General features: G+C 37.2%; 1 protein-coding gene across 8 annotated transcripts in view; it reads left to right on the top strand.

The window, feature by feature from the left end:
- The window catches only part of SPAG17 (sperm associated antigen 17), a 241,103-nt gene that overhangs the window by 197,673 nt on the left and 30,464 nt on the right, over positions 1-12,966 (top strand). For 5 of the 8 annotated variants that reach the window (XM_007977401.3, XM_007977394.3, XM_007977400.3 and 2 more), the window contains 8 exons: positions 131-255; positions 2,016-2,198; positions 3,136-3,249; positions 3,762-3,807; positions 6,481-6,580; positions 6,804-6,851; positions 9,911-10,010; positions 10,779-10,881. In XM_007977401.3, coding sequence (XP_007975592.3) covers positions 131-255; positions 2,016-2,198; positions 3,136-3,249; positions 3,762-3,807; positions 6,481-6,580; positions 6,804-6,851; positions 9,911-10,010; positions 10,779-10,881 — 819 coding nt within the window. The remainder of the gene's footprint in view (positions 1-130; positions 256-2,015; positions 2,199-3,135; positions 3,250-3,761; positions 3,808-6,480; positions 6,581-6,803; positions 6,852-9,910; positions 10,011-10,778; positions 10,882-12,966) is intronic. The other 3 variants (XM_073008444.1, XM_073008447.1, XM_073008445.1) reach the window with 3 other exon arrangements.

Consider the following 12,966-nt stretch of genomic DNA (forward strand, 5'->3'; position numbering starts at 1 on the left):
CATTGTGTCTCATTAATCTTTCGTGCCTAAGGCTATTCAAAAAGAACTTGTTGAATTTAGTGAATGCATTTTCATTTTCTCTGAGTACTTTCAATGGGTAATGGTCTTCTGACAACTTTCTTTGAACCAGGCACCCTGACCATCACAGTCCTTCGCCCTTTCCATGAAGCATCACCATGGTTAATAAAAAAGGAAGATACAATTGTCCCTCCTAATCTCCGGTCAAGGTCATGGGAAACATTTCCCTCAGTTGAGGTACATAATGTCTTCTAAAAAGTCATTTTATTAGTGTGTACATCCATCCAAGGGCAGTGGACCAGAGTCTTAGGTCTCCTTCCATATATTCATATATTTTCATTCTTACGTAAATTGTTAATGTGCTCAAGGAGTTTTATATTTGAAGATTCTAACATTTGTAGATGTTAGAGGAATATTCTGAGTATTCCAACATTTTAGAGGAATACTCCTGGCTAGCTAATTTCAGTTTTATTTCTTTTATCCTGTATTGTAGGCTTGCACATCTTCCTATAATATTAAAACATTCTTTCTGAGTAAGCCAGGTTACACCTCTGTCATGGAATTACTGATATTATATCATACAGAAATATTTCCTTCTATCATTTCTTATTTGTTCATTTTAACACACAATGTTGGGTCTTTTATTCTCCCTCTTTTTCTTCATATATTAAAAATGCCCAAACTGACCGTCTAAGAATAATATGAAGGATTATACGCATATTTGCAATTGCAATGTTAGAAAGTAAACATTGTAATTATGTCAGTTAAGAGAAGCTCCACCTAAATTTTTTTAAGAATAAAATATCTTGGGTAAGAATCAATGAAGTTCTGCATCTTGCATAATTTACCATTTCATTCTATAAGCAATTTATGTCACATGTCCAACATACGGTCAGGTGTTAAATAATTAAATCAGTGAAGCTATTGATAGTATGATCAGAGATTGATAATTGAGATAACGTTTTTGATTGTGATCATGTTTGCTGTCCTACACTAAATCTTGTAATAGCAAACACAGATGATGAACATTTAAGATTACAGTGACTTCCTAGCCCTGTGGTTAAACTTGGTGACTGTAGTCAACATGGTAAGATGAAGGTGACTTGAATTCTGATCCCAATTCTACCCCTTATTAATGTGAGTTCTTGGACAAGTCACACTGGGTCTCTATTTCCTTCTCTGAAAATGAGGAGGTCACACCAAATGGCACACTGAGGCTATGTCCAAATTGTAAGTACTACATGATGACAAAGGGTATGCCACGTCTAAGATTATTGAAGAAAGTTTATTCTCATCCTCTGAAACTCTTATGCTCTGACCTTCTACATCTGGTAGGAGTGGCACAGGCCTGCAAAGCCCCTAAGTGGCTGTCACTGGCCAGGCCTTTTGAAATGAAGCACATCCAGCACACTTGAGGATATAGTAGGGCAGCAAAGCACACCATTCCTGAAAATCAATCACAAGTATAACATATAGTGTGAGTTTACTCTCAGGTAGCTTTTTCTGCCCCAGAGATCCTCAGACTCTAGAGGCATGCTTAATCTAGAGTAAGCTCAAAGACAGCCCAGATCTGTGGAATTACTTCTCTTCCAAAGAATCTTTCTAGGTCAAAATGAACACAGAACCTGAAAGTGAAAGACTGCTCAGTGCCAAATGTCTTCGTCTACTTGTGGGTACTAAGAAATAGCCACATCCATTTGTCGTAAGCTAGGCTGCTATTACATTGCTTAGCATTCTTCTACATCCTACCCAGGACACCATGCAACAGGATTTTTAAATATCCAGTATCTTGGTAACATAAATAAAGAGGAAAGCATGCCCAGTTCTGTTATTGATTTTCCTTATATTTGCAGAATTTTTGAGGTTAAGGATTTTCTTCACGACTGTGTCCCTGAAAGGTTATTATGATATCTACATAATAAATGAACACTTAAAAAATCTGAATGTGAGAACATTCTGATTTCTTTGGTGGTTTTATTGCTTTGTTTTGTTAACAGAAAAAAACTCCAGGACCTCCGTTTGGCACTCAGATTTGGAAAGGCCTTTGCATTGAGTCCAAACAGCTAGTGAGTGCCCCACGTGCCATACTCAAGAGCCCCAGTGTGCTACAGATGCGCCAGTTCATTCAGCATGAGGTCATAAAGAATGAGGTGAAACTGAGGCTGCAGGTTTCCCTTAAGGTAATGGAATCTAAGTAACCTGACCCAAAAGAATCAGAAACAGAGCAGTCATTGCTCTTGGTTTCTTAAGAAACCTGAAATTATGTAATTCTACCAATATTTATCTAGTTCAACACAAGGATGTCAGTCTTTCAGAGTAGAAGGTTGAGAAGTAGAAAATATTTAATGGTTCCCATAAGGTGTAGAAATTATTAAGAAGCCCAAAGACATTGAAAAAGTAAGATTTTTTTGTACATGATTTCTATATAGAGCCCTCCATCTTTGTCACTATATAGAAAACTGATATAGTGACCACTGGATAAAGACAGAACCACATATTAATATATTTGTCCATGGAGGAAAAGGCTTTGGAAGTGGTCTAAGAATTTGTAAATATATAGTTAATTGTGTGATCATGTCTGTAACATCTCAAGTTTGTTTACTCCCTCAGTACAGGAATTGTATGTGTTTTGTTTATGGTTATATGCCTAGCACCTGGCACAGAGCAGGGTATTACTAGTTATGGAAATGGATCAAATACTTATGAAAAAAATAAAGTACATTTCTCTTGGAAGCAAAGACATGAAGTAGACAAATTCCATTTACAGATAAAATAAAAAAAACTATACCTGAAAGGATCCTAGACGTTATCTAACCCAACTCTGTCCATTTTATTGATGAGGACACTTAAGTGCAGAGTTAGAAACAGGGCTTCTCTGAGGCCCCCACGCAGTTCTATCCTGTGGCCCTTAAAGTTGTGCTTTTGCACCTTTCAGGTTTTTCCTGTTAACATATTAAGAAAAAGTCTTTTCAGATTGTTTGACTAGTAAACAGCTCTTGAGCATTGTAAACCTATATATTCTTCATTTTTTGTAATATTTCAAGTTGATGACCATTTTTGTATCTCTCTCTACCTAATTCCCAGTTTTTGTCTGTTTATTTTATTCTGCTGATTTAGGATTACATAAACCATATTCTGAAGAAAGAAGATGAGCTGCAGGAAATGATGGTTAAAGATTCCAGAACTGAGGAGGAGAGAGGCAATGCCGCTGATCTCCTCAAGCTGGTTATGGTGAGAAAATGCCTTGTACACCAGTCTTCTTACTATTGTTTCAATATTAAATATTTCAAGACAAAATATCGTGAAAAATAGCTGCTTCTGCCACTTTCATGAAGTATTTGCTCTCTCCTCACAATTTTCAGTTTTTGTGGCAATCCATTTCTCTATATATTGCATTTTCCAAATACATTTTAGGCTCTTCCTTCATAAATAATTCTGAAGGCCCTTAAATAAAACTTTTTGTTGTCTTCAAAAGAAATTGATATTTATTGAAATACTGAATGATGAGTGAAATAGAAAAGAAGAAGAAATAGGAATTTTTACAACTTAAAATCATTTCCATTTTTAGCCATTAGTTAATTGGAAGGAATGACCTATAAAAATTAATTTTCTATCAGTATTTTTAAACTAATTCATGTTATCGTAGTTTTTACAAAAGATCAACTTGAGAGAATGTTTCTAAACAAAGTAAGTCTTGTAAGTAATATAATCATCACCATTAAGTAATTCTATCTTCATTTCAGTCTTTCCCTAAAATGGAGGAAACTACAAAAAGTCATGTTACTGAAGGTGAGTTGCATTTAATATTCTTCTGCAGTATATTTACAAATTTCAAAGGAATCATCTTAAATACGCTTATCAGTCATTGTCTTATCTGCTAACAAGACACCATGTACCTGTCTCCATTCTTGTATTGGCCATGTTGTGTTGTGGTGGTTTATTTTTGTAAATCATTCTGCATGTATTGTTCTGCCTGAGCTTGAGATCCTAGAAAACCATAATTTTCTCTCATTCATCTTTAACTTTCATCCATTAAGTGAAAAATGTTGACATTTGACTTTTATGTTATCCTCAGCTATAATGAAGATATAGGAAGGAAACAGTCAACCAACCAACAGCCCGCCCTCCCACACACAGAACTTTTGAGCAACTGCACTGTTATCAACAAAGCCTTGCACTGTTTTACACTGTATGTAGTGCAAGTAGTTTACTCTTAGATCTCATTCAAAGAGTATTCATTTGGGGGTATATGTACACAGCCCTAACAAATGTGGCTAGATAGTTTCATAGCTCACAGCAAACAAGCAGTAGAGAATTTGGTGGGTTTTTGTTTTGTTGGCCATATGGCAAAAATCATAAACTGGCAGCCATGGGCTTCATTCATCCCACAGAGAGGTTCTGAGTATCCTCCACAATGTGAGCTTGTACAGTTGTTTTTGTTGTTGTTGTTATTGTTTATCCAGACTTTTTCCTCTTGAAATCTCACATTGTTACATAGTAAGTTTGGCTGAAGATAATTGGCAGCTGCTTCTTTAGAATGAGCATAACAGGAGTCCATCACAACCCCTTATGTCTCCCTGTCCCTATACTCTGTGGTCACTCTTTTATCCCAGACAACTCCTGTAGTTGGGTGGCCAGATTTAGTGAATAAAAATAGAGAAGGCCTAGTTAAATTTTAGATGAATGACAAATAATAATTTTTGTTAGTATAAGTACACTATAGTTTGGATGTTTGACCCCTTTAAATCGCATGCTGAAATTTGATCCCCAGGCCGGGACTGGTGACTCTTGCCTGTAATCCTAGCACTTTGGGAGGCCAAAGTGGGTGGATCTCTTAAGGAGACCAGGAGTTGGAGACCAGCCTGGGCAACATGGTGAAACCCCATCTCTACAGAAAATACAAAAAAAAATTAGTCGGGTGTGGTGGTGCATGCCTGCGGTTCCAACTACTCTGGAGGCTGAGGCGGGAGGATATCTTTCGCCTGGTAGGTGGTGATTGCAATGAGCAGTGATCATGCCACTGAGCTCCAGTCTGGGCAACAGCGCAAGACCCTGTCTCCAAAAAAAAAGAAAAGAAAAGAAAAGAAATTTGATCCCAAATGTTAGAGGGAGGTGGAGCCTAATGGGAGGCATTTGGGTCGTTGGGGTGGATCCCTCATGAATGGCTTGGTACCTTCTGCCCTCTTGGTGAGGTGAGTGAATTCCTACTCTATTAGTTGCCATGAGAGCTGGTTGGTAAAATAAGTCTGGAATCTCCCCTCTCTCTGCTGCTTCCTTTTTCATGATGTGATATCTATACATACCAGCTCCCCTTCCCCCACTGCCATGAGTGAAGTAGCCTAACGCACTCGCCAGAAGCAGATGCCAGCACCATGCTTCTTGTACAGCCTGAAGAATTGTGAGCCAAAGAAATCTCTTTTCTTTATGAATTACACTGCCTCGGGTATTATTTTATAGCCACATAAAGCAGGCTAAGACACAGTGTGTCCCCGGAAGCCTGGGATATACTTATACCAAAAAGTTGTTTATTTGAAATTCAAATTTAACCAGGGTCCCTATACTTTATCTGGCAACGCTACCCTGTAACTTTTGAATTTTTAACCTCTGGGACAAGTGAACAGGCACAACAAGGAAAACACATAGGTTTTCCAAAAGTGAAGTAAAAACTAACATATTTTTTTAAACAAACAGTTCCAGGAAATAAACAGTCGTTGCATACTTATAGCTGTCCCTGACATATTAATTTAAATGATCCTAAATCAACATTCCCCCATAGTATTTCCTAAAATACTCATCTATGAGAAGGCCCCACCAAAAATGAGTTTCATGTTAAAATAAGTTTGTATAATGCTTCATATTGTCTTATTTTCTTAGAGAGTCACATGTACATTAATTAATTAAAGATGCAGAAAAGTAGTGAAACCTATTTAATCTTGTATAAATCAGTGTTTCCCAAGCTCATATAACCATGAAACATGAAAATATTTTCCTTTTTTTAATCTCCCGTTGACATCCCACCGAGATCATGTTTTATGAATAAACTGAGAATTGCTGTCTAAATTGTTGAACAACCATTGTCTTATATTCATGTTCTTAGATTCAGGAAGCAGGAAAGTATTCAGAAAAACAATTTCAATATCATGGTTAATTTGTTTTAAGGTTTGCTGCCTCAGATATGAGGAAATTCAGTTAAGCAGAACACCACTTCCCCTAATAATATGGGATAAAGGAGATATCACTGCATTTTATATTTTGACTATAAGTTGCATGTTTTCTGGTAGGATATTTCATAAAAGTAGTCTAGTTTACTGTTGTATTACAACTTGGTCATGTAAATCCCAGTAAACTCTTGATAGATTAAATATAGTCTCTTAACAGGTATCTCAAATGAGTAATTGTGTACTGATTGTGTGTTGTCCTATGAAGAAGTGGGGATAAAAGTTAAATAATCTGTGTTTAAAGTTGCAGCTCACCTAACTGATTTATTCAAGCAATCTTTGGCTACGCCTCCAAAATGTCCATCAGACACATTTAGGAAAGATTTCTTTGAAAAGAAATGGAGGTAAGTTAATCCAATAATGTGTTCTAATTAGTATTAGGCATGCAGTGATTGAGGAAATGGAATATGCAGGTGCTATAACTTTTGGTGACTACATCAATGAATTCACAGCCCTTCATCTCCCATACTATTAACAATTCATCATATAGTGGTGAGGGTTTTTGGTTTTGTTTTTAAGCTGAAATCATTGCCCCTTTTCACCATACTTTCCTTTCCTTTCACATAGGCACACAGCATCCTCAAAACGCTGGAGAGAAAAGATAGACAAAACGAGGTAATTCTACCCCAAAATGCACATAAGCACCTGAAAGAGCCCAGAGTAATAGACTCGAGAATGGGATAGACCAAAATGTCCTACCAGGCACCCAGATGTTATTTGACTCTCTTCTGCAACATGTCTACCAAGTGGTCATTCAGCTTTATGTGACGACACCACTGTCTCTTGAGGAAACCCATTTGACCATTAGATAGATCGTCTTCCTCTCCTTAGCAAGAAAGCTGTCCAGGCCTTCTCTGTGCTTTTGGCGATTCTAATATACCAATAAATATTCTGGAACTTTAATGCAGAACACAATCATAAGCTTTCAAGGTTCTTATAATTCACAGGAGGAATGTGCTCTAAGCGTTATATGGTTTGGTTTCCTTTTAGTCCTAGGTGGGGATTTCAACTCCAGCTCGTTAGTCATAGAGAAAAGAAGCCAGATGTATTTGTTGAGTATGTAGCGGTACATATGATACTATCTATTGTACACATTTGCATGGCTCCTCTTCAGGATGACTTCAGGATTAATATGTTTCTTCATAAACATGTCAGGGTTGTCTTGTGAAATGTGTTAGGGGAGGGCTGAGATAAGACTTTAAGCCTCATGGGTCACCTCCCCTATTCAAGGTCAAACTAGAAGGGATATACTGTCTGCAGGGAGGATAGCTTAAGTTTTGCATGACATGACAGTCTTCATAAGGAAATGAAGACTCAAATAAATGGGTATACCTGAGTGTCTTTATGCTAGGTTTCATGAAGAATGGACACTCATGGAGAAATATGATAGGGCAAAAAAGCACAATCTAATGGTAATAAGCTGGGGGACTGAGGCAAGGTCTGTTGCTCATATTCCTCTCTGTGCATCTGTGTCTTCAGAGATAAGGATGCTCCTTTCCTGCAGGTATTGCAAGGGCATCTCTCATAAGAGGGTCTTATGAGCTGCTTCAGGGGAAGGGCAGAAAATTGTTTATAGGTTTTATGTCCTGCTTCAGGGAAGAAGGGCAGACGGAAGGTGAGAGTAACCTTCCTGCTTCTGCCATTTTCTCACATTCCTTCAGCTGAAAATATTCAGTGTGTCAAGCTGCCATATTTTAAGGTAGTATGCCCTGAAGCCTATTATTATCAGAATATCCCTAAAAGCTTCTCCAAGAGGCCATGATTGCCTGAGAGGAAGGAGATTGAGAGATGGGGGAATAGGATGAGATAGAGACTTCGTTATTATGTATTCTTGAGTGTTCATTAAACTGTGTACATATGCTTGTATTATCTATACAAATTTTTTAAATTTTGAAACATTAACAATTTTAGGTTTTAACTTATAGGTATATAATGACAAGCCAGTGAAAGTTTTTTGAAGAAGAAGAGTAAAGCATATAATTAGATGAGTGTCACAGAAAGACAAGTGTTGGCAATGTGGAAAATGACCTGGGTCAAGGAAAGAGCAAGTTTCAAGGAAATAGAAGCTGGTCAGCAAATGTCAGATGATGTAGAAGAATCAGAAATGGGAATGAAAAAAGAAATTTGGGTTTATCAGTTACAAGGTTGATTAGTTTCTTTTGTAAGAATAAGTTTAAGAGAGTGGTGGGCAGCAACCAGACTGCCATAGATCGGTGAGTGAATCCAGTGACGCAGTAGAGATAAGAAACTTTTAATGGGAAGTGAAAGTTGAAGTAAGGTTGTATTTTGATCATGCCTGTCTGGTATTTCCAGACAGGTCAACTAGTATAAGAGCACTGGTCACAGATCCAATCAGTTACAATTTGATTACTTACAGAATGTCTGATGCTGGCTGCTTGTTTCACTTCAGTAACATTTACTTCAGGAGTTCAGTTTGCTCATCAATAAACGGAGGCTAATTGGACTACCAAATAGCAGTCCATAGCAGACCCATAGCAGGTCTCTTTTAGCTCTCACACTGGGGGACTGACGGCTGACTAGCATGTGCAGTTGTCAAGATCATGGGTTTGGAGGCAAGCAACCTGGGTTTTAATTTAGATTCCACCCTTTATTGGTAATGTGATTTAGAATAGGTTACTTAACTTCTCTATGCTTTGGTTTTTCAACTCATAAAATGAGGACAAAAGTAGTAACTCACAGGGTTATTGTAAGATTAAATGTAAAATATTTTGCAAAACTTAAGTTTTTTAAGTGCAATAAGCACTTAAAAATGAAAACTATTTCAGGGAGGATTTAGTTCAGCTACATATAACAGACAACCTCCAAATCAGTGCTCATATTATTTTCCTAATGTGAAAGAAGTCAGAGATGGGCAGTTCATGGTAGGAAGCACCACAACATCATCAGGAATTCAGATTCCTACTTTTTATCTGTTCCATCATTCTTAGTACATCATTTCCATTCTCAAGCTTACTTCATAGTTGCAAAATGATTGCTGCAGCCCCAGGCATTGCATTCATGTTTCAGGAAGTTGGGAAAGACATGAGGCAAGGACAAGGAAAAGTCTCCCAGCTGAGTCAGCCCTCTCTAAAAGCTCCTGGACTCTTACCCAGTGACTTCCGTTTACATCTCATTGGCTTTCCCTACATAATGTCTCCCCAACATAGGGGTTCTGGTATTGGAAAACAGGACTATCATGATTGCTTTTATTTAACTCTATAACCACTGACCACATTATTCACAAATCTTGCCTCAAGATTCTGTTTTTGGTTTAAGTTTTTTTGTTACTACTGCTACTGAAATTATGAAAACCAGTAGACTCTAGCTGTCATTTAAACCTCAGAGAATTGAAAAACCTCAAGAAGTTTAACCATTACAGGGCTATGTGGTTTTTAGCCTTTTGAGACCAACTACAAAATCAAACTAACACCCGGTATCATTATTTTCTATCTTACATGAGAGTCTGATTTTTGAAGTAAGAAATGTGACTGATTCTAAAAGAAGAGAGAATGAACCAAAACAAGTTGACAAAAAATATCTAACAAATTAATTCTTATCAGTTTTATTGTTAGTGATTGCATTCATTGTTGTGGGATTTAGAGCTAAAGCACAAACAAATAACACTTTAAAAAGTTCCATGTCTTCTTTTGCATCATTATGGAAACATCAACCAGGAAGGAAATTGAGACAACACAAAATTATCTAATGGATATTAAGAACCACAGAGTACCACCCTTTTTTAAGTCTGAATTGCACCAGTTATTTCAGTCTCAGGTAATTGACTATAATGAACAATAATCTAATAAGAGTTTTTATAAAAGTTGATATGTTGCACATGTTATTATGTAATCTATCTTTCCTGATGCTGTTTAATTCTTTCCTGCATCGACCTGACTGACTAGCCTGTACCCTTCAAATCCATATTCTCACAAGCATGTGGTAGGGAAGACTAATGTCAGGTCTTGCACCTAAGTAGGAGTTCTCTGCAATGTATTACTCTCACTCCCTGATCCTGCCTTTCAGTCTCTCTGTTAATCACTCTCTCCCATCTATGTTAAGCCTTTTTAGGCAGAATCTTTCCTATCGTTGACCCTCCTCTGATAACCCATTTTGAAGTTTTTATTCAGTTAAAATTTCCTCACCCATCAGCTGCTAAGATAGCCCTAAGAGATCGTGAGTTCTTGGAAGCTCAGGAGGGAGAACGCTCTTCTCCTGTTCTATTTCAGCCTAATTGTAGGACCACAGCCCTGACCTTCCCCTCACTGGCCAAAAGTTCATTAAAACCCTGAAGCAAAGGGAATATTTTCATGTGCTCAGAACACCCTGCATTTCTGTGAAAATTTCAGAAGAAATTATGGGAAATTATGACTAGTTAACAAAAGCTAGAATTGGGTTAATCAGTCTCTTATAGAATTTTAGTTTGTAAACTTTATTTTCAGGGCATTAAAAATATGTTTTCATTATTGCTTATCAATTTAACGTATTTGTAACAGTTGAATTTCAGCCATGTATAAGTCTAAAATAAGGTTTTTTTCCTTTCAGTTTAATCATCTGGACAATCTTTCCAAAAAACTGCCTCCTTTTACAAAGAAAAATGAAGATGCGAATGAAATGGCTGTTCAAGATACATCTGATCTTAATCTAGGTAATATGTTAGCATAGCACATACTCCTATTAAATGTCCATAACTGAATAATACCTAACAGCGGCCTCTTAGGACATAACCAGTGATAGCTGATGGCATAGCCTACAGTGACGTGCATATTACAGATCTGGCTGAGTTATATGAGAAAACTAAGATGTAAATAATGTTTTGTTTTCATACTGTGTGCTTAAAATTGGCCTAAATGCATGTAGGAGACCTGACTAATTTAAAAAGCAGGGGAGTAATGAAAGTTCATTGGGAAACAAGACATTCATAAGGTCTCAAAATATCAACCCACATATTACTTACAAATTATAAGGAGGAAAATGTATCTTTACAATGGAGACATTGAGCATTTTCTACCTTAACTAAGTCATCAAACTCCTACCAACAATGAGACAACCTAGCAGTGAGTGAGTTCTCGTGTAATGCAACACAAAGTGCATAGATTCTTGATATGGTCTGGCTTTGTCCCCACCCAAACCTCATCTTGAATTCCCAAGTATTGTGGGAGGTACCTGGTGGGAGGTAATTGAATCATGGGGGCAGGTCTTTCCCATGTTGTTCTCGTGTTAGTGAATAAGTCTCATGAGATCTGATGGGTTTATAAGGGGGAGTTCCCCTGCACAAGCTCGCTGTCTATTTTCCTGCTGCCATTTATGTAAGACATGACTTGCTCCTTCTTGCCTTCCACCATGATTGTGAGGCCTCCCCAGCTATGTGGAACTGTGAGTCCATTAAACCTTTTCCTACAGACATACCCAGTCTTGGATATGTCTTTATAAGCAGTGTGAAAACCGACTAATACAATCCTATAGAGAATTCTTGCCAAAAATGCTTAACCAGAATCTAATCAAGAGGAAACAGAGACAAATGTCTACCAAAATGTAGACATTCTATAAGACGACCAGCCTAGCCTCTTCAAAAATCAATGTCATTAAAACAAAAAAGATGGGATGATTGTTCTAAACTGAAACAGACTAAAGTGATATAAAAACTAATGTGAAACCTAAGCTTTGATTAGATCCTTGATTGAGGAAAAAATAGCTGTAAAAGATATTTTGGAGAAACTGCACAAGTTTGATTAGGAGACTGTATAAGAAAGGACATTGTTAAATTACTGTTAATTTCTTGGGTATGATGATGGGTGCTGTGAATATGTAGGAGAATGTCTTCATTTTCAGGAGCTGCATGCTGAAGAATTTAGGGATTAAATAAAATTTAGTGTTTCTCTCTGGTAAACTGAGTAGTTAAAATACCCAGATAGAGGAGTTTTCTACTGTACAATACAATACTTGAAGTTCAGCTGTCTATAATGAACACAGCCAATAGAAACATCTAATTACGACAGAGTTGGTAAACCAAAGATTAAGCTGGAACAATGATGTATAAATGTGATGGGGAGAAATCAGGGATCAGAAATTGGTGGCTCTTATGCTGTCTCTCAGACCTCCTGCAGCCTGGGCAGTCAACATGAACCAAGCACTGCTTATTCTCCTCTTGAAATGGAGTGAGACTGCGGAAGTCTTTTCCGCACAGTACTTGAGGCAGCCAGGACTATTCAGCCGGGGTTGGCACACACACAGATTGAAATGTATTTGCCTCCTCAATCCTAGATAGATTTCTTTAAAATGTATTTCCTATTGTACCTATTTCTTAAAGAGATACATTTAACAAAGAGCTATGTTTTCACAGTAATGAATGAATTTAAGTTTGGAAACTTTAAAAAAAGATCACGTCTCAGTTGCCATTGCCAGGTAAAAGTAGAATCAAATTACTTGGCCTCTTCTACGTAACACAACAAGGTGACAACTACTATTTGGTCATAATACCCATAAAGAACCAGCTAGCTCCTAGGGAGTGCGAACTTTGCATATACCTTCCTGTTTGTTAATGGCAAACATTATATCATATTTTAAGAATCCCTGCCTCTTAATGGCTTTCTTATATTTAGTCTTTCTAAAGAGAGTGGGGGAAAAGGTACTTTGTTCATTGTAAAACACTTTGTTCAATGTTTGTTCATACAAACAGTAGTAGTCATTATATCATTGTACAAAATATCACTTTGTAAGGTTCATTTCGGGT

Source organism: Chlorocebus sabaeus, chromosome 20 (genome assembly GCF_047675955.1).
Source record: "Chlorocebus sabaeus isolate Y175 chromosome 20, mChlSab1.0.hap1, whole genome shotgun sequence".
Lineage (NCBI taxonomy): Eukaryota > Metazoa > Chordata > Mammalia > Primates > Cercopithecidae > Chlorocebus > Chlorocebus sabaeus.